A 26,945-nucleotide genomic window follows, 5' to 3' on the forward strand; every position below is an offset into this window, starting at 1 on the left:
AGACAAAGTAATAAGTACCTTGAATTTTATTCTGAACATAAGCAGAATAAAATAAAGAGATTTCTACATACTATACTCCAAACACTATAAAGCTGACAATTGTTCAGCATTAGCTTGAGAGTACAATTGGGTGACTCCTAAGCTCATGGGTGGTCTCATTATGGTTTTCATATAAGATAAAGTGATTAAGTAATCACTTTTGTGTTAAAATATATTCTCCAGAAGGCAATAATGAACAAATTTTTAAAATCAACTGCCCCAAGTGACATGAATCATATTTTAAAAACTCATAATTGTCTAAAATAATGACTTGGTCCTCCACCTAATAATAGTAAACCTTTCATATGAAGGACTTTCAACATTTAATCCTTGATATAACAAAAATTAAAATTAATAATAATGATGACAGGAATGGTTTTGTTCTCTTTTAAGATGCTTCATTTTGTGATAGAGAATTCAGAAATCTTCACACTATCTTTCAGAGTATGCTATGGGGCAGGTGTCCCATTTTCCAGATGGGATTAAAGCAGAGACAGATGTCGCCTGCCGAGGTTTGGTCAGGGGCTCAAGCAGGGCCACGACCACACCAAACGTGGCTCTATTCACAGGCCTGCAGGAGTCCATGAGCTGTTAGAGCCTTCCCATTCCGCCCGGCTTAGAATTCTGTGACATCAATGTCATTAACAATTAAGGAACAAAAGTATCATTCTCTCCAAGTCTGTGTTTCTGGAATGACCAGATGACTGTTTCAGTCCAAGGGATATCACAAGGCAGAAGGGAATACCTCACTTAGGGGAATACCTAACAGCTCCTGGGTGCTAAGGGGCACAGGAGGTGGGAGCGCACAGAGGGCAGGGGGAGTGTGACGCCGGGATTAAAGCCTGTGAGACTATTGTAAATAGAGCCGCAATGAACACTGGGGTGCATGTGTCTTTTTGAATTATGGTTTTCTCTGGGAATATGCCCAGGAGTGGGATTGCTGGGGCATATGGTAGTTCTATTTTTAGTTTTTTAAGGAACCTCCATACTGTTCTCCACAGTGGCTGTATCAATTTACATTCCCACCAACAGTACAAGAGGGTTCCCTTTTCTCCACACCCTCTATAGCATTTATTATTTGTAGATTTTTTGATGATGGCTATTCTGACCAGTGTGAGGTGATACCTCATTGTAGTTTTTTTGTTTTTTTTTTTTACTTATTTATTTATTTTTGGCTGTGTTGGGTCTTCGTTTCTGTGCGAGGGCTTTCTCTAGTTGCGGCAAGTGGGGGCCACTCTTCATCGCGGTGCGCAGGCCTCTCACTATCGCGGCCTCTCTTGTTGCGGAGCACAGGCTCCAGACGCGCAGGCTCAGTAACTGTGGCACACGGGCCTAGTCGCTCCGCGGCATGTGGGATCTTCCCAGACCAGGGCTCAAACCCGTGTCCCCTGCATTGGCAGGCAGATTCTCAACCACTGCGCCACCAGGAAAGCCCCCTCATTGTAGTTTTGATTTGCATTTCTCTAATAATTAATAAAGATGTTGAGCGTCTTTTCACATGCCTCTTGGCCATCTGTATGTCTTCTTTGGAGAAATGTCTGTTTAGGTCTTCTGCCCATTTTCTGACTGGGTTGTTTGTTTTTTTGATATTGAGCTGCATGAGCTGTTTGTATATTTTGGAGATTAATCCTTTGTCCGTTGATTCATTTGCAAATATCTCCTCCCACCATTCTGAGGGTTGTCTTTCATCTTGTTTACGGTTTCCTTTGCTGTGCAAAAGGTTTGAAGTTTCATTAGGTCCCATTTGTTTATTTTTGTTTTTATTTCCATTAGTCTAGAAGGTGGGTCAAAAAAGATCTTGCTGTGATTTATGTCAAAGAGTGTTCTCCCTATGTTTTCCTCTAAGAGTTTTATAGTGTCCCATCTTACATTTAGGTCTTCAATCCATTTTGATGGATAAAGAAGATGTGGTACATATATACAATGGAACATTATTCGGCCATAAAAAGGAATGAAATGGGGTCATTTGTAGAGATGTGGATGAACCCAGAGACTGTCATACAGAGTACAGTAAGTCAGAAGGAGAAAAACAAATATCACATATTAACGCATATATGTGGAATCTAGAAAAATGGTACAGATGAACCAGTGTGCAAGGCAGAAATAGAAACACAGACGCAGAGAACAAATGTATGGACACCAAGGGGGGAAGGGGAGGTGGGATGAATTGGGAGGTTGGGATTAACATATATATACTAATGTGTATGGAATGGATAGCTAATGAGGGCCTGCTGTATGGCACAGGGAATGCTACTTCACTTTGCTGTGCGGTAGAAACTAATACAACACTGTAAAACAACTATACACCAATTAAAAAAATAATAAAATAAAATATGAGGAGCATAAAAAATAAAGAAATAAAGCCTGTGAGAAAGGACTGGCAGCTAAGACCTGACTGCTTGTCTCTCAAAGGTCAGGTAGACACCTGGGCCTTTTTCCGAGGCTAGAGAGGGAACCAGTGACAATCAGTGTGCACTGAACAGCATCCTGAGTCACGACACGGGGTAATTCTAATTGTAACAGAACACAACAGTGACATTATAATGGAACCATTCCTGACTTCTTTATCTGGCTTTAAAAAATGACTGTGGCAAAGAAACAGTTCCAAAGTCTCCAGATATTAATTTTAAAATTTGTGTTGGTCATAAAGAAGGATCATTTCTTCTGGAAGGCTGATTTATACATAACTGTAGATCAACAGTCATGTAAAAATGCAGCTTCTCATAATGGAAACCAATGCTCTATTTATGCATGTTGAGAAACTATAACAAACATTGGTGTAGTTGATGGAGATATCATATCTTATCACCCACAGTCACAGTTTGGCAGCCCAGGTTAAGAGAGTCACACGATGAATCATTTAGTCTAACAACTCAGTCTGCAAAGAGAATTATAAATGCATATATGCTTTTTATGCGACATACCACAACAGTGGTTTATGCCAAATAGTATATCAACAGACACACAAGGCAGTGAGAAAGAAGCCGGGGTCCAGCTGAAGAGCCTTACAGCACACAATCACCAAATGACCACAGACTCTCCCCAGCCAGCTTCTTCCACGCCCCTGTAAAGGGTATTTTAAGACTGCCTTTTCTCACATCACATGATAAAAAACATGGAAGAGGATTTTCGTGCACTGCCCTTTACTGCTGTTAAGTTGAAAAGCTACTGACCCAGGAAGGTCATGTCTAGCATTCTCTGTAGTCTGGAGATCACAGCATGATGCAGAAGGGAATGTAAACACACTCAGGACTTGTGAACCTCACCTTGTGGTCTGTGGAATGGAGCCCTGAGATTAGCCAAGTTTTCTTGTGACAAGGTCCTTTTAGAGGCCATTACCCTGACTTCTCCTCATGCCCTGATGGGACCCAATACACACTGGATTTATGCTGAATTCTACTCCGAAAATCCCGTTATCCTTCCTGTTTATATCGTTACATAAAAGTGCCTGTGTGGCACGTGGAAGGGAGAGAAGACGAGGCCGGATGTTAGACAACCAGACCCGAAGCCCCTCTGGCTCTCCTGGCCAGTCAAGGCCCTTTCAGATGGCTGACCACACCTGAGCTGTCATTTGTTCTCTGCTGCAAAACGGTGGGGACCTACTTCATAAAGAGGAAACGCAGTCAGTCCCCAGAATAAAAATCGGGGTTAGGACACTGGTAACATTCACGTACCATGAATCAAGCACCTACCAGGGGCCAGCACTGGACAAACAATTACACACACTACACATCTGTAATTCTGCGAATTCAATTAAGAAGCCCAGATGCCACGAAGCTTCTGAGGCCATGCATGAGAAGACACCTAGAGTGCCGAGAAGGTGGGTGGAAGGATCGATTTCTATCTGATTTAGGAAGGACGTACAAGAATCATGGTTCGTATGTGCCAACCACCCTGCAAATGATTAACCCCCACTCGCTCACCCCAGCTTTCTAGCCATTTAAGGCACGTCCTCCGAGTGCTGCTCTAGAACTTGAGGAAGCAGAGTTAAACACTCATTCAAGCCTGCATGGCTGGGCCCCACCTCCAGACTCCTGATTCAGTGGATCTGGGGTGGAACCCGAGAACCTGCATTTCTAACAAGCTCCCATGGCTTGTCGATGCTGTTGGTGCAGGAACATACTTAGTGGTCTGTATCACTAGCATGACCTTGGAAATTTAGGAACCTATCTGGGGTTTGGACCTGCTAAGGACATCCCTCTAGATGGCGGCTTTGCTGGATAACCTGGGCGTTCACCAAGGTATGCTAACATGCCAGACAAAGCCTACCCATCTTCCTTCCCCCCAAGTAAGCCTAAAAATGTTGCTATGGGCAGGGGTTGAGTAGATCTATCCAATTAACAATGAAAAACAGATACATTCACAAAGAAGTAGATGGTGAAGCCACAGTTAAATTGATGCTACAAGTGCCCGGCACAGTGCTGATCATGTGGACCAGCGTTTCGAGACCCTTATCTGGGAACAAGGGCCGACCCACCACAGCAGCAACTTGACGACAGTCATACCTGACTTGCTTTTCGTCGCTGCCATCCCCAGGGGAGAGTCTGGGGATCTGGTGAAGGACAGCTGCTTCACAGGCGTCAAGGTCTTTTCTCAGAATGTCACTGTGATTACAGAGCCTATAAAATAAAACAGGTGCTGCAGGAGATGTTTATTTAAGCACAGACGGCCAGCTTCTAGAATCTATGGTGGTTCCTCATGGTTTATTGAAATACATCTGTAATATAATCTAGACATAAAAATGCAGCAACTAGACTGTCTCTCGACAAAGATGTAAAACGGGGTGGTTTGAAAAACTTGTTTGTGTGTATGTGGCAGTATTAAATCCATCAGAGGAAGTAGCTTTTAACCCTTTGAAGACTTTAATGATGTTCAAATCCACAGCTGTGCAATCTCATTCCACATGCCACCTGACTGATAGGAATGCCAGATAATCTTAACAGCAGAAAAGGCTAATTTTACATTGTCAATCATAACAAAGTTAGAGCTCCTCAACTCACATGAAATTTACTTAAATTGTCACTGCTAAGAAATTGAAAACTGCTGACTGAAGTACAGGTTACGTCCTCTATTTCTGAATGTAGAAAAATGACTATTATTTCTCCATTCAGATCCCACTGCAACAGTTTCTTTATTCTTAGTAAGAACAGGAAGGAGTGGAAAGAGGGATTTAGCCCTCATCATCTATTTGCAGTCTACGGGGGGACTGGTGGAGTGTTAACAATCTGGCCACTGTTTTAGGTTAGGTCTGTCATAGGGTCACAACAGCCTCCAAAGAGATTGGTTAGTAACTTCCTTGAAAAAAAAAATGTTTGCATGATTCTAAAAAGCTATGGGAGAAGATATCAAAGACAAAACAGTATTTCTCCTTTAAAGGAACTGATGGCGCGTGTAGTTGGGAAGATTCAATACATACCCCAAAAGGAAAATGAAGCAACTTATAAACCAATGTTCATTAGCAAAGTACTACTAATTTGTAATTAGTGCAAAGGTTGATTAAGTTACTAGATCTATTCAATGGCCATGTGCCCGATGATGCAAGGATGAAAAAGACCTGCTCCGCCTGTACACTGGAGGTACGGGCCCACCCCCACTCTGGAGCAGGTTTCTACCCTGGGCAGGAGATAGAAATGGGCCCCCAGATTCAAGCCCTGTTCTCGAATCCGGACCACCCTGTCGGCACTCCAGCTCCTTGCCAAGTCCCGAGCTCCTGTCTAAATGCTAAGCCTGGAGTCTTCGTCCCTATGGGCCAGACCCTGTTGGGTCCTTCACTCCTGAGCTCTGCTGCCCCACACCTCCTGGACTCCTGGCCAGTGGGACTTACAGCACCTATGGATACCTGCTTTTCCTAAGGCAAAATCTGGGTCCTGATTCTCCCTGGAAGGCTTTATCTTGTCGCCAACCAATTCACAGAATGAGACTGAGGCAGGAGACAGATGGGCCCCACCCCCGCAGGGTAAACAGCTGGAGTTCGTTCCCTGTGGACCAATACTCCAAGATGAAAATAGCAGGACAATCGAGAGAAGAGGCTGGGCCCTGCCCAGATAAAAGACCACATATTTCTCATTCTCGAAGTCAAAGAGACCTGCCCGACTAGAAAGCTCCTTGGAGGTCAAAAGGACAGTGATGCCAACCTACCCATAGGCCTCTTCGCTGGCATCCATCTTGGCTGAGAGATGCACGTCCACATGGCAGGACCCTGAGATATACCAAATATGGACTCAGAATCAGGCAAATCAAAATGACTGGCCAAAAGAAACCCGGAAGAAATGCCCCATATAAGTGATTCAAACTACCACAAGGGCACGACTCTCTCTGAGAGTCCACACGTACTGTACCCTTTTTCTCCTAATAAACACTTTACTTGTTTCACTACCTTCTGTCTTTGTGGGAATTCTTTTCTGCAAAGCTGAAGGGCCAGGGCCTTGTCAATGACCACTGGTCTAGTGACTAGGATTCAGCACTCTCACTGCTGTGACCCGACCTCAATCTCTGGCTGGGAACCAAAACCCTGTTCAAGCCGCTGCAGGCTGAGGCCACAGGAGATCAAGACCTGCCCTCAAGAAGAGGAAGATACGCCGATTTCAGAGCAGTAAAGGAGCGCACAAGGGGAAGACAATCAGGAAGTGGGAGGAAGACCTTCTGCCAGGCAGGATGCAGATGGAGGGGAGATGATAGCTGAAGCCAAGGAGCCACAAGGCAAAGGCGACGGGAAATGCCAGGGTGAGAGAGGTGTGGGGACCAGCAAGGAGATGAGTCTGGCCAGGTGGGGACTGCAGTTGGTGGTGATGGGATAGTAAAGGGAAATAAAATTCGGTATAAAACTCTGGCGAGGCAACAGAGATAAACCTTGTGGATTTTGGAGCCATGGCTGGTTTCCTAGCAGCTGTGCCTGGATGGGGTTGGTGAGGGACAGACTGGCCAGGGGACTGACCCTGTGCTCTGGGTGGCCGGGGAGGAGCACGCAGGTGTGAGCGCAGTGGGAGAGGACCCAAGCACCCATGGCTGGTGGGCTGAGGATGCTAAAAGCTGGGGCACATGCCAACCTCAAAGGGCCAGTCACCCTAGGCTCCCACTGAGGAATGTGTGTCTCAGTGAGGCTACATCTTTCCAGTTTTTGAGAAGCTGGAAATTCACAATTACTAGTTTTATTTTTATATGCCATCTCCCAAATTTTAAAATGGGGCAACTATTCAAAAGAAAGTTAAATACTGTGCTTGACAAACAGGTGCTCTCTGCGGGCTTGGGGTCTCCAGCTTACAATGCCGCTAGACACACTTCCCGACCAGGCGGTAAACCCCGAGCAAGGGCTGTGGCTTCCGCACCTCCTCCCAAACCCAAGTACAGCAGGGAACTCGGCAGACACTGGTTAATGCTGCTGTGCTAAGGAGGGGTGGGGGGAGCCTCCAGGGATGAGCATTTTATCTCTGCCATTCTCAGGAAAGAGGAGAAGAGAAAGCCGATCCGCAGTTTGATTACTGTTATAAACCCCCTACAGACAATGCTCCCTGATGCCAGCATCCGCGCCCACCCCCCGAACCCCTGATACCACCACGGTGGGGCCAGTGCTCCATCACATGCCAAACGCCTTCGTTCTTTCCTAGTCTGATTGGTCCAAACGTCAGGCCTGCTTAGACCAGCTCCCCCCACGTTTGTCTGGGAGCTTCTCCGACTGCCTCCTTCACAGGGATCTTTCTCATCCCTGAATTCCTCTAGCACAACGCAGACCACATCCTACTTTGTACTGCTCTCCAGTTATGCCATCTGCCAAGTCTTCTCAACATGATCAGAAGCCTGTTGAGAACAGCAATTGGACTTATGATTTCACAGGATGCTGAAGACACACTTAAAGACACTGTGTGTTGAATGACAGGCCAAGACTTAAACCCAGATTAGGGAATTCATGACACGCCTGTTGTCACAGCCTGTTTTTACACGTTGGTGTCACACCAGTCTGGGGCTTCCAGGGCTTGGCAACGAGTGATCAACAAGACAGTGATCAATTAGACGGCCGCAAGCACTGTCCCCATGGAGCTACGGCCGATGCCAGATTAACTCCGAACCTTAATGAGTTGGTCTGTGTTGAGATTTCTAACAGTTATCTCCCCATGGGATAGACTTTAGTTTGCAAAATATCCATCAATCCTTTGCTTAAAATAACTCTTAAATAATTCACAGTGTACTGAGCTAAAGATTAAAGACTATGTGTTATGAAAATACTATTTTAGAATTCAAGACCCCAATTTGTTTCATGTCTTCTATTTGCATTCCTACCAAAATACTTCAGCTGGAAGGGGAATGGCCTGACAGCCCATGTCCAGTCTCCCCCGGAGAATATGTGGCCTGGCACCAAGGCACTGGGCCCTACCATCCGGTTGTTTTCTGTGAAGTCCGGCAAGTGGACAAACCTGCTGGACGACAAGCAATCGCTAGAAACACAAACGGCACTTTAAAATATTTTATTTTATCCAATAATAGTTAAGCATACAATAAATAAAATTAGTTTTTGGCTAAATTTAAAGTAATTACTTTTTAAAAATAATTAATTAATTAATTTTTGGCTGCGTTGGGTCTTTGTTGCTGCACGCGGGCTTTCTCCAGTTGCGGGGAGCGGGGGCTACTCTTCGTTGCGGTGCGCGAGCTTCTCATTGCGGTGGCTTCTCTTGTTGTGGAGCACGGGCTCTAGGGCACACAGGCTTCAGTAGTTGTGGCACTCGGGCTCAGTAGTTGTGGCTCGCGGGCTCGAGTGCAGGCTCAGTAGTTGTGGCGCATGGGCTTAGTTGCTTCACGGCATGTGGGATCTTCCCGGACCAGGGCTCGAACCCGTGTCCCCCCGCATTGGCAGGCAGATTCTTAACCACTGCGCCACGAGGGAAGCCCATAAAGTAATTACTTTCTAAGAAAGCTTCATTTTTCAGTCACACAGAATTTAGGACGTAATTTACAAGAAAGCAATTCCATGTCAGGCTAATGTGAGCCCTCAAATTAAGGTAGAATTTTTTGTTTAAAGTAAGGGAGAAAAGGTGTTATGCTTTTTCTTTCAGTATCACAAGCTGAGAATGACTTCTTAGCAAACAGAAAATAAACTTTTCCTTAACTATAGCAGATGACTTTCACACATGCCCGTGGGTGTTATCTTTGGGGGACTCAGCACAGATGGCGCTTCAGCTGCAGTGATGCGAGCTTGACTTTTGGGCTTCCTTTCTCCAGGAGACAGCAGTCAGCATGGTGTGGTCCCCGACTCCAGGTAGGGACGAGTTTGCTTACCTAATTTACATATTATAGTGTTACTTGTTAAAAGTTTTATGAATTACGTTTACTGTCTTTTTAACGAAATTGAAGAATCAGAAAGGAGTTGTTTACATCCAGAATGAAGTTTTAGGGAGGAAACTGTATTTCAGAACAAGCAACAACAAACAGGCATCACTCGCAGAGGTGGCCGTGGATGGTGAGCCTGTCACCGAGGGATAACCCACACGTGAGGGTGGGAAGGGGACAACCCGGACGGACTGTCTGCATCCGATTCCGGAGCTCGCCGAAACCCCGCCTGGAAACTCACGGCTTCAGTCCTACCTTCCTTTTGAAACATAAGTGGCTTTGATCTTTTCACTAAGAACACATGGTCTGGATAGAAAAGATGATTTTAAAACTATCATTTTATCAGATCCCAGGCCTGGTTTTCTGCATTTAATTCCCACGGAAATTTGTTGATTACAATGAACATTTAAAAATCCTCCAAAGATCCATGAGGTTCTTAAACAGAAGTAACAGAATGCATTCACGTACCTAATGCTCAAAGCCCACAACTGCTGCAAAATATAACTAATGAACCAAAGCCGACTGTCAGTCAAAACCCGAGCCGCTAATTCAATTTGTGTAGCTTACTGGTCCTCCTGAAGCAATTTAGCACCTTTGCCAATAAGAGAAAACCTCCAGTGACACCCCACCCACAGGTACACAAACACAACCGAGAAGCAGAGAGGCCCGTAGAAGCCCTACCTCCATAAAGATGCAAATTAAGATTTAAACAGGGTAACAATCGGCCAGCGCTAATCCTTTTACCGAGGTGTAAATGGCTATTGAGAACTGAATTCTGGGCTGCCAGCTTTTGTTGGGTAGTCTTACAGACACATTTCACCCAGGAGCCACGCCAAGCCACCAACTCTGAGGACGACTGATAAACAGTTTCATCAGGCCAGCATAATTTGTTTGCTTTGATATCAAATTTCCTGACCATCAATCCAAACGCCTCAACGTAACCGGCATGAAGAATTAGCACCCTGGGAACAGGAACTGTGAGCAAGGATCCCAAGCCTGACGCCCGGCGGCCGGAACAGCTGTAGGTGCGGCCGAGGCAGGGTCTGGACGTGGGGTTTTGTTGGCCACACAAAACGGTTGTAGAAAGGACAAACATGTACATAGTTAAACAGTATTTTTCTTTTCATGGGCTGTCTTAGGAAACCTATGTTTTGGTGGCTACCTCGGCCCCCATTGTGCAACCCCCTGGGTGGTCCCTTCCGGGGGGCCACTTGAAGGGAGCACAAAGCCAGGAGGGAGGGGAGGAGGGGGCGGCAGCACAAAGGCCAGCGGCGGGGGCGGGGGTCTGCGGTGGCCGCGGGCCAGGGGTCACGAACAAGACTCCTCTCTTCACCCGGGAAACAAGGGCTCCTTCTCGTCACCTGGAGGCCGTGTGAGGGCGCTGACAGCTGGGATCGCGGGCCTGCCGTGCAGGGCACCCGGGCCTGCGAGCGTGCTCTTTATTTAAAGCAGCAGAGGCTGCACAAGCAAAACCCCTGCCTTTTCCCCCTCGCTGGCCTCCAAACAGATCTCCTTATTCTGCCCCATTTCAATTCTCAGAACTACTCCCTCTCCCTGACCACCTGATTTTAAGTTCCTTAATGAGGCGCTGGAAGGCCCCATTTCTAACAGATGCTCCCCCCCAGCCTTCAAAAGAGAGAACCCGCCTGAACCCAGAACAAGTTCTTAGTAGCCAAGAATCTCTGTGGGTCCCAAACGTAACACCCAGGTTGATAAAAATCCACCCTGCTGGGAGGATGAAGGCCAGAAACATTTGCTCCTTGGGTTTCTGTTAAATCCCTGACATGTCACCAGAGGGGTGTCGTCATTAGGGTGCGGGCTGTGCTCTCCAATCTGAGGTGCATACAACAGATTTATGGAGCTGATTACCTAAAGTGACCTAGCTTTAAATCTCTGCTGCCAAAGTGAACATGCAGGGTAAATGACTTATCAGACAACCTGATGCCTTTCAAAAATTTAATACAATCAGGCCGTGTATTTTGGAAAAGTTTAAAAAATACTATGAACATAGTAAAAACAATTTTTTTTGTTAGACATCATCATTGGTTCTATAATTAAACGCGAGAGGGTGCTTTTGGTAAAGGGGTATCTTTTACTGTCAGGGTAGAACCATCTTTGCTGGGGCTTAATGACTGATGGAGGACCCTAAAAGCAAACATCAGACTTTCGCTGTGCTAGTACACGTCTGTCTCCACACGTGTACGTGCGCCTCTGTGTGTGTGTGTGCAGGGGTGCGTCTGTGCAGGGGTGCGTCTGTAGGAGAAGAGACCAGGAAGCTCAGGCTGGGCCAGCGTGGCTTCACCACCGGAGGGAGACCAGAAGGCATGATGGGTGGTGGATGGGTCGCTGGGGCTCAGGCAACATTCAGACCCTGAAATAAGTTAGTGTTTACGTCGCTTCCCACCTAGAAGGGACATATGAGGCTCCTTCAAGGCCAATTAAGTCTGATGAATGGGAGTGGGGTCCAGGGCAGTCACTGACTCAGTGTTCTGGGTCTACCTCAATGATCCCACTGAAACGGCAGTAGCAGCACCCAGGGAGGGACCTGCAGGAAAGAGACTGAACACTTGGCTATTAATGCTTGCCCTCTGCTGTAGGAGTCAGTAGAAATCAAACACAGGACTGAAGGAAAAGACTGTGCCCACTTGCTGCCAGGCCCTTCAGAGAGGCAATACTGTATTACCATGAGGAAGCTGAATCACTTTATTATTCAAATGCTCACTCACCCAAGAAGCTGCTAAAACGATGCCAAAGACAAAAAGAAGAAACAAGAAACAAGAAAGTGGACGATACCAAATCGTCATTGTGAATGAACAAATGGATTAACTGTGGAGGAGAGGCAGGCAGGATGCAAGCAGGGAAACAATCCAAGTTAACTGGCCCTCCTGGGTAGACGCTGGGAACCAGATGAAAAGGCTTCTCTAGTCAGTGTTGGGGTTCAGGGGATGTCAGACAAGCACATCCCTAATTTCAGGTAAGTGCACTTTTCAAAACGGTAGAAACCAATTCCAAGTGTGCTCATGATTACAGATGTAATAATGTTCCAAACAACCATGGACAGCATATGTCCTTGTAATCTGTATTTCAGCTGATCAGTAAGGACCATCAGTGCCATGATTCAATACCATAAAAAGTTTGTTTAGGGATTCGATGGCCCTGGAAAGTAGTGCTTTTCAGTGCTTAAGGTGGCAGAACACCTGGAGTTCACAGAACTTTCTGCAAAACACCAGAGTGTACTAATGTACTTCGTTTCATCACACAAATCTGAAAAACTTTTACAAGCAGACGATGAATATATATATACAATATAAAAATCAAACATATATACATGATAAAAAGCCAATCTGTCAAAGCTAACAAAATCAGCTGCTTCCATATTTTTCGTCCTTATTCATTGGGCACTCTCACTCATTTTGTTATCTCCTAGTAGGCAAGCTATAGCAGGTACCAAAGTTTTAGGAAAATGATTTTGAGAAAGTTCTCAAAATTACAAAGATTCATTTTCTACAAACTTGGGAAAGACCACTTTACTCACTGCAGGGTAACGCCAGTGGAATATGTCTGAGCATCACTGCCACGGAGAAAAGCAGTCTAGCATTGCTTTAAGCAGCAGATTTAGACACACATTCAGTCCATCAAAATGACAAGCAAATTAAAACAAACTACCCTGACGAGGGAGAGCAGTGAGAAAAAAATGAGAATTAGTTGGAAGCTGTAGAAGACAGGGGCTCAGGACTCCTCACGGCTCTCCTGGAGGTTAAGGTAAGTCGGCCAGCAGGGACTGAAAATGGTGAGATCAACTGTAAAAGTACAAGAAAACATATCAAGGGCTCACTTTTTGCTTCCCTTTGGGTTTTCAGTTGTCTTATCTGCTTGGCCTACCTGCACACCCTTCCCCGCAAAGCTCCCCTGAAGGGAAGCCTCCCACTCAGGTCTCAAGCTCCAATGTGCCTTCTCAAATCCCACCTTAAAATGAATTTGGATTTTCCAGCAGCCTATCATCAATGGCTCAAAGACTGCTCTTCAAAGGTGGGAAATATCAGTTAAGGTGATTACGAACAGGGAAGCTGAGCCATGAGGAACCGAAGAGGAGGAATAAATCGGCAACAAAACAGAGAGGAGGGAAGTGTTGACGTTTGCCACCCAACGACCGGAAACAGATCCCAGTTTTGCTCTGGGGACCCCTCCCCATCGTCATCCACCCACCTTGGGCGGGGCTCACAGTGAAGTGTGGGCCTGGGTAGAGCCAGTGGGTGCTGCCCTGGCCCCAGGGACTGTGCAGGGCGTGGGCACACTGTGAAGTCAGAGCCGTGGAGGCAGAGGCCCCGCTGCTGGGCCCAAGCACGCGAACCTCCAAGTTGGGCAGCCCACCTGGAAGGGGGTCCCCAGGTCCACTTCAGGGTGAGGAGAGGGCACGGCAGGGGTTGCGGAGCCGTCTGCCCCGAGGACAAACTCTGGAAGTGAGCTCTGAACGGAGCTGAACGGGGACTAGCAAGGCAGCAAAAAGCATCTTTCCACTTGGAGTGAGGAGGGGAAAGAGCCAAGCGATGGAAGACAGTAAGAGGCGACCTTGTCGACATGCTGGGAGAGCAACAGGAGAGGGAGCTCTGGGGCCATGAAACAGGCAGCTGCCCCCCTCCCCACTCCAAGATGACAGAGATTCTTAGCACTGTTACAAATATTAGCATATTAAGTTTACAGAACAACCCAAGCCTATCCCTAAAGAGATATTAAAGATTTCAGGTGGGTCAAGGTGGAGTGTGGAAAACACCACTGTCCCACCCCAGACATCTTCAGAGCTGTCCAGCCCTGGACTCAGCACTTCTCTCCCCAGAGCGGCGCTGAACACACAACTACCCAGTTCTGCCTCTGGCCTTCCCTTCCCGCTGCAGGCAGACCTCGTCCCCGCTGCTCACACATCCTGGCTTCAGAGAGACCCCCACAGCTGCTCAGACTAGGGTTTTCCTTTATGATACATTTTCAGCTCTGATAACCTCATTCTGGAAGGTAGCCCATTTTTTAGGAAAACTTACCACACCCATTTGGATGATTATTTCCTGGGTGAACTCTGAGTTCTGGGACCTCACTGGGGACCTCACGTGCTGATGCAAAGCACAAGCTATGCTTACATGGCACGATACCCACCATTTCTCAGTGAAAAGGGCCAACTAAAACAAAACGCCCATTTTGTCAGGATTCTGATTCTTTGATGCTAGAAATTAAATCTAGCAAACTGCCAAGAGTCAAAAGTGGGAGGGACAGAAGCCAAGTTCATTTCTAACTTAAAAAAAAGGTTGGCCATTCCTGTCTCACCTCATGGACATCCCTGAGTCCTGACTTCTGGAACCATCACATCAGATCACCACGAACTAATTAATTATCAGATGCCAACATATGCCAGCCACTGTACCCGGTGCTTGTGCCGAAAAAGTGAATCTGATGAAGGTGATAAATGAGAACTGAGAAGTCAAGTTCGATTCGTCAATGGTGATACCGGCCAAAAGGAGATCCAAGATCACAGTCACAATAGGTCATGGCTCTGTCATTGTTCCTGCAATTTCACAATATGTCTAGAGCAAGGAGAGATCAAGAGAGCATTCCAAACCAAACAATTCCTGATTTGTTTCTTGTGATCGTTTCTAGTTAAAGAAAGGAAATCAGGGGCAGGGCTAGCCTGATATGAGACATAAAATAAGGCAACAGGTTCATATTCTGGGTAATTGTTCATAAATGTGTATAAAACACAACCACATCCTGAAATAGCATATTCCACGTATCAGCACATGGTCATCAGTTTGGAAGGCTTTCTAGAAATCACACACAGGAAAACAAGAAAGTATTGTGTACAATCTAAAGGGACAAATTGTTAACAGACTCGAGAGGGCTCGTCACAAGGGAAGAAAGATGACATGCAAGGGGAGAAAGCCGTCCCAGGAACAGATTTAAAAGGTAAAGCGCAAACCAAATTAGAAATGACGTGGCCAAAACTATGCATTTCATAATTAAAAGTGAAAGCGGCCAACTGAAATATGGTTTCCTAGGTCTTCAGAAAGGAAGCAGCGGCCAAGCAGAAGTAACCGTGAGGGAGACGGGAGCAGGGGACACGGTGGGGAAGAGAGGGGGAGGCTTGGGTGCTGATGCTGTTTCTTGCCTGGGCGGGGTGACCGCGTATTCACCTGTCATAATTAGTCGAGCAGCATATTCAAGATTTGTTCAGTTTTCTGCATGCATGCTATCCTTCAATAATAACACTTATCTTAAAAAGTACCTAAGATAAGGACTTCAGCTTCTTGTTGGTAATGCAGGCTAATCCTTGCACTAAGACCAAAAATATATATAAAAATATGTCTCTGATAACATTAGAGAGATAAAGTAGGAAAGAACTACAGTATCAAAATCTAGAGAAAAAGGAAATTCAGAGAGATGAGCCTAACATTTGGGGCACCTTTTCTTTGAAGGGCATGTGCCAATTTCTGAAAAGGTAGCTAATAGTGTGACAAGCTGAGTGGAGCTTTGGATGACCTCAGAGAGCAAGAGAGTAAAAACTCAAGTCCAGGTCCACCAAGGAAGGGGAACCCTAATAAATCATCCACACTTGGAAATGGAAACTCATAGGGCTACTTCCTACAGATAAGGGTGAAACAGATAAAGTCTAGCCCTCAAAGGGACCAAAGCCTGGTTTCAACCCATCTCAATCCTCAGACCTGGATGAAAGTGACCCAGGACTGCTTCTGCCCGAGACGCTGCCAGGAGCAAATATAAATCCTCTTTAGGTTTCTTCCTGAAACTCATATATTTTATATATATAAAAGTCATTCCAAAAAAGAGCAAAGAAAAAAGGGGACATAATTATTGACACAGTAGAAATTCTAAAGTATAAAATATGCCCACAAATTTGAAAACTTAGAAAATGGATCTCTTTCTAGTACACTATAGATTTTCAAAACTGACTCAAAATACATGAAAGCCTGAATATACATATAAGCATTTAAGAACTGGAATAAGTAATCAAACAAAAAATGAGGAAATTTTCATCAGCAGACCTGTCTCGCTGGTGAAAGCAGCTCTTTTGTAACCTTTGCAAGTGCTTCTCAGCATTCCCCACACTGCCTTCGCTCCCGGTCACCTCTTCTGACTGAGGCCAGCAGCCTGTGATGAGACGGCTGGCAAAGGTGGGACACCAGGCTGTGGCTGGCCAATGGAGAGTTCTTTTAACATCTGTATACACACCGGGTGATAATGGCTGTAATTACTGCCTACTCTGCTGACAATCAGGTCTCAGGATTACTGCCCTCTTGAAAACCTGGTTATGGACTTTAAAAATTTAAACCAAAACAAAGATAAGAAAAGTCTCAGATTTTTCAGATCAAAACAGATGAGCTAACAGGAAAGGCACACGCAAGACTGGAGAATGAAGTGCCAGGCAGAATGTGAAGGGGATGCACTGCCCACCCCACCCCCACCCCGGCACCGGGTTATTTTTTCCAGAAGTGTAATGCACAGCCTTACTTTGAGAATAAAAGCCAGAATATGTGGGGTGGCAAGAAAAAGCTCAGGGGAGCACCTGTATTGAGGGGCAGAGGTCATGTCCAGGAAAAACAAGCGACAGTGAAGAAAAAAAAACAACCGCGAACAGATATCTGAAGGTGCCATCACATCAGAAGGAACGCTGCATTTATCAATGTGCTTCCAGCTCCTCTAAAAGTGAACTCTGGGTAAATTCTAAAGAATTTGGTTGTAACCTATTACTCCAGGCAACATGATTTCCAGCAGCAAGTCTTTCTCAGATGCAAGAATTTCCTTCCTATATTTAACTTCTGAGAGGGGTTAAATTAAAATCACTGGATGAGATTCAATCTGTGATAGCATTTTTAGGACCTTGAGAAACCAAGGCTTTCATCTGACTTAGCTTAAAAGGCAGTATTACATTTAGCTTTCAGGCACGCTCCAGGGGGAGAAAGAACAAAGCAACTCTGCAAGTACTTTGTTCAAGCTGGAAGAAAGGTACATAGCACTTCATCAGCTTATTTGAGGCTGGAAGGCACAAAAATCAATATGCAAAGAGCCAAAGGTCAAATTGCTGCTGCTTGGTTTTCTTTTCTTTTTCTAATTAAAGAATCTATTTGTTTCTTGAGCTTCCTTATTCAACCTTATGAAATATTATCCTTGATGACACTCCAGTTACGTAGGCAGTGGAGAGAATAACTGACAGACAGTTAAGAATGCAGACTCTGGACCCAGATGGCTGAGTTCAAAGCACACTGAGCCACCTTGTGACTCTGAACAACCTCTCTGTTTCTCAGTTTCCGCCTCTATAAGATGACGATGACAATAGGAATAAATGGGTTATTATAAATAAAGCTCTCACAACAGTGTCTGGCACAGAGTTGGTGCTACTGAAGGGAACACCACCACCGTCATGGTTGTGATTTGCATGGCAGAGCACAGAAATTAGGAGCATGAATTCTGGCATCTGCCTGCCAGGCTGGACGCCACCTGCACCTCCAGCCAGCTGTGTGCCCTAGGAAGGTTATTTAATATCTCTAAACCCCACTTAAAACACTCCACTTGGCATCTATAGCACAAGCCTGGCCCTCAGTTCTCCTCACTCTTCACTGAAGACTCCTCCCAGACTCCTTTTCTGGTTCCTTCTTATCTTCCTGACCTTGAATGTGGAGTCAGGCCTTGGGCTGCTTTCCTATGTATGCTTACTTCCTAATGGTCCTCTCAGGGCCCATGGCTTTAAAACGCATTTATACTATGATGATTCAGTAGAGTTGCAGGATACAAAGTCAACACACAAAAGATTAGTTGCATTTCTATACAATGAACAATCTAAAGGGGAAATTAAGAAAATAATCCCATTTACAATAGCATAAAAGAACAAAATAGGGACTTCCCTGGTGGTCCAGCAGTTAAGACTCCATGCTCCCAATGCAGGGGGCCCGGGTTCGATCCCTGGTCAGGGAACGAGATCCTGCATGCCGCAACTAAAGATCCCGCATGTCACAACTAAGACCCGACACGGCCAAATAAATAAATATTTTTTAAAAAATTGTTACTCCTGTTACATTGTTTAAAAAAAAGAACAAAATACTTAAAAATAAACTTAACCAAGAAGGCAAGTTGTACATTGAAAACTACAAAACACTGTTGAAAGAAATTGAAGAAAACACAAATAAATGGAAAGACAACTTGTGTTCTGGGTTTGAAGACTTAATACTGTTAAAATGTATATACTACCCAACATGATCTACAGATTCAATGCAACCCCTCAACCTCCCAGTGGCATTTTTTACAGAAAAATAGCAAACAATCCTAAAATTCATTTGGAACCACAAAGGGCTCTGAATAGCCAAAATAATATTGAGAAAAAAGAAAACAGGAGGGCTCACTTTGTTTTAAAACATATTACAAAGCTACAGTAATCAAAACAGCATGGTACTGGCATAAATACAGACATAGACAAATGGAACAGAATAAAGCCATGCACATACAGCCAACTGATCTTCGACAAGAGTGTCATGATGGGGAACATACACTATGGGGAAAAGACAATCTCTTCCACAAATGGTGTTGGAAAACTGGATAGCTACATGCAAAAGAACAAAGCTGGACCCTTATATTACACCATACAAAAATCAACTCAAAATGGATTAAAGACTTAAATGTAAGACCTGAAGCTATAGAACTCCTAGAAGAAAACACAGGGGAAAAGCTACCTGACACTGGTCTTAGCAAAGATATCTTGGATATGACACCAAAAGCACAGGCAACAAAAGCAAAAATAGACAAGTGGGATGATATCAAACTAAAAAAATTCTACACAGCAAAGGAAGCCAGCAACAAAATACAAAGGCAACCTACTGAATGGGAGAAAATATTTGCATATCATTTGTCTGATAAGGGGTCAATATCCAAAATATATAAAGAACTCATACAACTTAACAGCAAAAAACCCAAACAATCTGATTAAAAATGGGCAGAGGATTTGAATAGACATTTTTCCAAAGAAGATATACAGATAGCCAACAAGTACATGAAAAGGTTCTCAACATCACTGATCATCAGGGAAATGCAATCAAAACCACAATGAGATATCATCTTACACATGTTAGAATTGCTATCATCAAAAAGAAAAGAAATAACAAGTGTTGGCAAGGATGTAGAGAGAAGGGAACCCTTGTGCACTGTTGGTGGGAATGTAAATTGCTGCAGCCACTATGGAAAACAGTATGGAGGTTCCTCAAAAAATTAAAAATAGAACTACCATATGATCCAGCAATTCCAGTTCTAGGTATTTATCTGAAGGAAATGAAAACACTAACTTGAAGAGATATACACACCCCCAGGTTCACTGAAGCATCATTTACAATAGTCAAGATACGAAAGCAACCTAAGTGTCCAGTGATGGATGAGTGGATAAAGAAATTGTTCTACATATTTACAATGGAAAATTATTCAACCATAAAAAAGACGGAAATCCTGCAATTTGTGAAAACATGGATGAACTTTGAGGGCATTATGCTAAGTGAAATAAATCAGGGAAAGACAAATGCTGTATGACCTCACTTATATGTAGAATCTAAAAAAAACTCAATTAATAGATACAGAAAACAGATTGGTGGTTTGGTGGTTGCCAGAGGTGGGCAAAGGGTGGGAGGAGGCCAAATGGGTGAAGGAAGTAAAGTGTACAAACTTCCAGTTATAAAATAAGTTCTGGGGATGTAACATAGAGCATGGTGACTATAGTTAATAATACTGTAGTATATATTTGAAGGTTGTTAAGAGAGTAAATCCTTAAAATTTTCACAATAAGAAAAAAATTTTAACTATGTGTGGTGTTGGATGTTACTAGCCTTACTGTGATGATCATTTTGCAATGCATACAAATATCAGATCATTATGTTGTACACCTGAGACTAATATAAAGTTATATGTCAATTATATCTCAATAAAAAAAATAATATCTTCAAATGAAAGATAACCAGCCCCCCAAAAGTTAACTTTTCATCAACATGCTGGAACAAATGGACATGCACATGCCAAAAAAAAAAAAAAAAAAAAAAAAAAGAATCCAAACACAGACATTATACCCTTCACAAAAATTTACTCAAAATGGTTCACAGTTCTAAACGTAAAACACAAAACTATAAAACTCCTAAAAGATAACATAAGAGAAAACCTAAATGACTCTGGATATGGCGATGACTTTTTAGATACAACACCAAAGGCATGGATCCATGAAAGAATTAATTGATAAGCTGGACTTGATTAAAAGGAAAAACTCATACTCTACAAAAGATAACGCCAAGAGAATGAGAAGACAACCCACATACTGGGAGAAAATATTTGCAAAAGACATGTTTGATAAAGGACTGTTATCCAAAATATATAAAGAACTCTTAAAATTCAACAGTGAGAAAAATAACAGCTCAATTAAAACTGGGCCAAAGACCTTAAGAGAGATCTCACCAAAGAAAATGTACTTACAGCAAATAAGCATATGTAACGATGTTCCACACCCTATGTCATCAGGGAAATGCAAATTAAAACAACAATGAGGGGAAATCCCTGGCGGTCCGGTGGTTAAGACTCCATGCTTCCACTGCAGGAGGCATGGGTTCGATCCCTGGTCGGGGAACTAAGATCCCACAAGCCACATAGCACAGCCATACATACATACATACATACGTACATAAAACAATGAAATACCACTGCACAACGATAAGAATGGCCCAAATCCAGAACACTGATAACACCAAATGATGGTGAGGATGTGGAGCGACAAGAACTCCCATTCATTGCTGGTAAGAATGCAAAATGCTACAGCCACTTTGGTAGACAGTTTGGAAATCTCTTACAAAACTTACAGAAGTAATGGGAATACTAGAAGAAAAAAGAGAGAAAGGAGCAGAAGGAAAATCTGAAGAAATAATGGCTGAGAATTTTCCAAACCACAGATCCAGGAAGTTCAGAGAACACCAAGCAGGATACACACCCAAAACAGCACACCTAGGAATATCATAAAAATCCTTAATGTGTATGTATGCAACAACAGAGCATCAAAATACATAAGCAAAAACTGGTAGAACTGCAAGAAGAAATAAATCCACTCTTACAGTTGAATACTTCAACTCACCTATACCAGTAACTGATATATCTAGCAGGTAAACAGTCAGTCAGCAAGGATACAGCTGAACTGGAGAGCACCATTAATCAACTTGATCTAACTGACATATATAGGATACTTCATCCAACAACAGCAAAATACACATTATTCTCAAGCTCACATGGAACATTTGCCAAGATAAACCACATTCTGGGCCATAAAACACACCTCAACAAAGTTAAAAGAACAAAAGTCATAGAAAGTATGCTCTCAGATCACAATAAGATCTATAACAGAAAGATAACAGGAATTCTAAAAATGTTTGGAGATTAAACAACACACTTCTAGATAACACATTGGTCAAAGAAGAAGTCTTAAGAGAAATTTTAAAATATTTTGAATTGAATGAAAATGAAAATACAACTTATCAAAATTTATGAAATGCAGTGAAAACAGTACTTACAGGGAAATTTATAACATTAAATGCATGTTTTAGAAAAGAAGAAAGATCTAAAATAAATAATCAAAGCTTCTACCCTAGGAAACGAGAAAAAAGAGCAGGTTAAATCCAAAGTAAGCAGGAGAAATAATAAAATTTAGAGCAGAAACCAATGAAATTGAAAACAAGAGAACAAAAAAGAAAATCAACAAAGCAAAAAGCTGGTTATTTAAAAAAGAAACAAAACAACAAACCAAAATGGATAAACCTCTAGTCAGGTGTATTTGTCTGCTCAGGCTGCCATAACAAAATACCACAAACTGTGTTAAACAACAGGAATTTATTTTTCATAATTCTGGAGGCAGGGAAGTGCAAGGTCAAGGTGCTGACTGATTTGGTCCCTGGTGAGACTTGCAGATTGGCCCCCTTCTGTGTCCTCACATAGCACAGAAGGAAGAGCTCTGGTGTCTCTTCCTCTTCTTACAAGGGCACCACCTCTACAGGATTAGGGCCTCACCCTTATGACTTCATTTAACTTTTTATCGCCTCTTCACAGATCTTATCTATAAATATAGTCACTTGGGCACTGGGGCTTCAACATATAAATTTTGGGGACACAAACAAATTCAGTCTATAACACCAGGCTAACCAAGAAAAAAAGAAGACACAGATATTAGAAATAAGAGACTATCATTATTGATCCCATGGACATTAAAAGGATAATAAAGGAGTAATAAGAACTCTATGCTCACAAATTTCTTAACTTAGATGAAATGGACCAATTTCTTGAAGGATACAATCTACCAAATCTCACACAAACAGATGTAGGTAATATGAGTAGAACCATGTATGTTAAGGAAACTGAATCAATAATAATCTTCCAAAACAAAGCACCAGGTCCAGCTGGGTTCACTGGTGAATTCTACTGAATATTTAAAGAAGAAATTATACCAATTCTCTACAATCTCTTTCAGAGGATAGAAGCAGAGGGAATACTTCCTAACTCATTTTATAAAGCTAGCATTACCTTTATACCCAAAACAAAGACATCAGAAGAAAGGAAAACTACAGATCAGTATCTCTCATGAACACAGATGCAAAAATCCTTAACAAAATATTAGCAAGCTGACTCCATCAATGTATAAAAAAATTATACACCATGACCAAATGAATTTTATCCCAGGCATGGAAGGCTGATTCAACATTTGAAAATTAATGAATGAAATCCATCACAACAGGCTAAAGAAGAAAAATCAGATGATCATATCATTAGGTATAGAAAAAGCATAAGAAAAAGTCAACATTCATTCATGATAAAAACTCTCAGACCTGAAATAGAGGGCAACTTCCTCAACTTGATAAAGAACATCTACAAAAAAACCTACAGCTAACATTATGCTTAATGGGGAAGAACAAGATTCTTTCCCTATAAGATCAAGAACACGGCAAGAATGTCCCTTCTCACCACTACTACTCAACACTGTACTAGAAGTCCTAACTAATATAATAAGACAGAAAAAGGAAATACAAGACATAGATTAAAAGAGAAATAAAACTGTCTTTAATCAAAGATGACATGCTTGTCTATGTGGAAAATGCCAAAGAATCAACCAAAAAACTCCAAAACCCTGGAACTAATCAATGATTATAGCAATGTTGCAGGATATAAGGTTAATATACAAAAGTCAATTCCTTTCCTATACAGCAGCAATGAATAATTGGGATTTAAAATTAAAAACACAATACCATTTACATTAGCACCAAAAAAAGAAGTACTTAAGAATAAGTCTAACAATATATGTACAAGAACTGCAAGAAGAAAACTGCACAACTGATGAAAGAAATCAACATCTAAATAAATGGAGAGATAGTCCAATTTCATGCATAGGAATACTCAACACTGTTAAGATGTCAGTGCTTCCCAACTTGATCTATGGATTCAATACAATTTCAGTCAAAGTTCCAGCAAGTTATTTTTTTGGGGGCAACACTGACAAATAGATTCTAACATTTATAGGGAAGGGCAAAAGACTCAGAGTAGCCAATGCAGCACTGAAGAAAAATGAAGTCAGAGCCCTGACACTTCACAACTTCAAGATTTACTATAAAGCAGCCATAATCAAGACAGTATGGTATTGGTGAAGAAATAGATAGATAATGGAACAGAATACAGAGCCCAGAAATAGACCCACACAAATATAGTCAACTGTTCTTTTATGAAGGAGCAAAGACAATTCAGTGGAGAAAGGATAGTCTTTTCAACAGATGGTAGTGGAACAAACAGATATCCATATATCCACATGAAAAAAAATAAATCTAGACACTGACCTTATATCTTTCACAAAAATTAACTCAAAATGATCATAGATCTAAATGTAAAATGCAAAACTATAATATTTCTAGAAGATAACATAAGAGGAAATCTAGGTGACCTTGGATTTGGTGATGATTTTTAGATACAATACCAAACACACAATGAAAGGACAAAATTGATAAGCTGGACTTTATGAAAATGAAAAACTTCTGGGGCTCTCAAGATGGCTGGTTGGTGCCTTGAGTAGCTCATACCAGCAGCAGTGGTGGAACTTGCTGCTGGTGCCGGCCACCCCTAGAGTGGCTTAAAAAAAGAAATAAAAGAAAACAAAAACAAAATCTTCTGTTCTGAAAAAGACACTGTCAAGAAAATGGAAAGACAAGCTGCAGACTGGGAGAAAATATTTGAAAATCACATTATCTCTCTGATAAAGGACCTATATCTGAAATATACAAAGAGCTCTTAACTCAACAATAAGGGCCTCCCTGGTGGCACAGTGGTTAAGAATCCACCTGTCAATGCAGGGGACACGGGTTCGAGCCCTGGTCTGGGAAGATCCCACATGCCACGGAGCAACTAAGCCCGTGCACAACTACTGAGCCTGCATTCTAGAGCCCGCAAGCCACAACTACTGAGCCCGAGTGCCACAACTACTGAAGCCCACGTGTCTGGAGCCCATGCTCTCCAACAAGGGAAGCCACCCAACGAGAAGTCTGTGCACCTCAACAAAGAGTAGCCCCTGCTCGCTGCAACTAGAGAGAAGCCCGTGTGCAGCAACAAAGACCCAACACAGCCAAAAATAAAAATAAATAAATAAATTTATTTTTTAAAAAACCCTCAACAATAAAAAAATGAACCCAATTAAAAAATAGGCAAAAGATCTGAACAGACATCTCACCAAAGAAGATATATGAATGGTAAATAAGTACATGAAAAGATGCTCAACATCATATGTCATCAGGGAATTGCAAATGAAAACAATGAGATATCATAACATACCTATTAGGATGGCTAAAATCGAGAAAACCAACAACACCAAATGCTGACAAGGATGTACAGCAACAAGAACTCTCATTCATTGTTCATGAGAATAAAAATGGTACAGCCTCTGTGGAAGACAATTTGGGGGTTTCTTACAAAGCTAAACATAGTCTTACCATACACTCCAGCAATTGCGCTCCTCGGTATAGTTACCTAAATGAGGTGAAACCCTATGTCCACACAAAAACCTCCAGACAGATGTCTACAGCAGCTTTATTCATAGTTGCCAAAACGTGGCAGCCACAGAGATGTTCTTCAATAGGTGAATGGATAAACTGTGGTATATCCAGATAATGGAATATTATTCAGCACTGAAAAGAAATGAGCTATCAGGCCATGAAAAGACAGGACGGGATCTAAAATGCATACTGCTTAGTGAAAGAAGTCGATCTGAAAAGGCCACATACTGTCTAACTCCAAGTACATGACATTTGGAAAAGGTAAAACTACAGAGACAATAAAAAAATCAGTGGTTACCAGAGGTTTGGGTGATGGGGAGGAGAGAGAGATGAGTAGATGGAGCAAAGGGAATTTTTAGACAGTAAAACTACTTTGGATGACATTGCAAAGGTGGATCTATGACATTACACATTTGTAAACAAACAGAGCAAAACAAAAAACTCTCAATACATTGCTTCATTCACTAGAGAAAGAACCAGAGAAATAATGTTTGCATGAGAAACAGCTTGTTGGTTAATACAGATGTGCACACCCACTTTTCTAGGTCCCTACCTGTCTACCCCCTTCCATCCCTGCTCACCTGCATGTGGCCCTGTGTGAAAAGACACCTGCTCAGATGGTGAGGGTACAGGGAAGGGAAAGCACTGGTTATTCTGGCTGCTGGGCTGCTCACTCCACCCCCCTGTCATCATGTGCTCCCACACTGGACCCTGAACACATCTGATTCAGCCTGTTATGTGTAGCAACTTCTACCCATACAATCCTTGCAAAGTTATAATCCTCGATTCCAGTTCTTCAATTGTATTAATTTTCTATTGCTACATAACAAATTACCACAAATTTAGCATGTAACACAAATTTACCTCACAGTTCCCAGGGGTCTGGGGTATGGTTATGGGTTAGTGGGGTCTCCACTCAGTGTCACGAGGCTGAAATCAAGGTGTCGGCTGGGATGCAATCTCATCTAAGACTCAGGGTCCTCTTCCGGGTTCACTGGTATCTGGCTGAGTTCAGTTCCTTATGATGGAAGGACTGAGGCCCTCAGCTCCCAGATGCTGCACACCACTTCCTGCCACGTGGCCTCCACAAGATGGCAGGTAAACAGGAGAATATCTCAGCTGCTTTGAATCTCTGAGCCCAGTCCTTTTTAAAGCCTGATCCATTTACATCAGGTCCAATCTGGATAAGTCCTTTTGATTATCTGCAAAATTCTTCATCTCTGTCATATGACATCCTAATCACAGCAGGCAGCTCCATCACCCTCACTGTCCTGCCCACACTCAAGGTGAGGGGATCATACAGGTGTACACCAAGGGCGGGAATTTCGAGGGCCATCTCAGAATTCTGGCTACCTCATGGGTAAGTCATCCTGATGAAACTAACATCAGATTAATTCTCCTAAATCAAGTGATTCACCATACTACCCTTCTCTCAAAATAGCCTTCAACAGTTCTGCAAAACATAGAGATGAACTCTAAATACGTTAACTGGATACTCAAGGC

At 42.9% G+C, this 26,945-nt stretch overlaps 1 protein-coding gene across 6 annotated transcripts in view; it reads right to left on the reverse strand.

The window, feature by feature from the left end:
• The window catches only part of KIZ (kizuna centrosomal protein), a 112,627-nt gene that overhangs the window by 39,232 nt on the left and 46,450 nt on the right, over positions 1-26,945 (reverse strand). For 4 of the 6 annotated variants that reach the window (XM_082360543.1, XM_082360546.1, XM_082360542.1 and 1 more), the window contains one exon: positions 4,545-4,658. The exons of the other annotated variants lie outside the window; for them this stretch is intronic. In XM_082360543.1, coding sequence (XP_082216669.1) covers positions 4,545-4,658 — 114 coding nt within the window. The remainder of the gene's footprint in view (positions 1-4,544; positions 4,659-26,945) is intronic. 6 annotated transcript variants of the gene reach the window in all.

This window comes from Balaenoptera borealis, assembly GCF_965194805.1.
Source record: "Balaenoptera borealis genome assembly, chromosome: 16".
NCBI classification, from domain to species: Eukaryota; Metazoa; Chordata; class Mammalia; order Artiodactyla; family Balaenopteridae; genus Balaenoptera; species Balaenoptera borealis.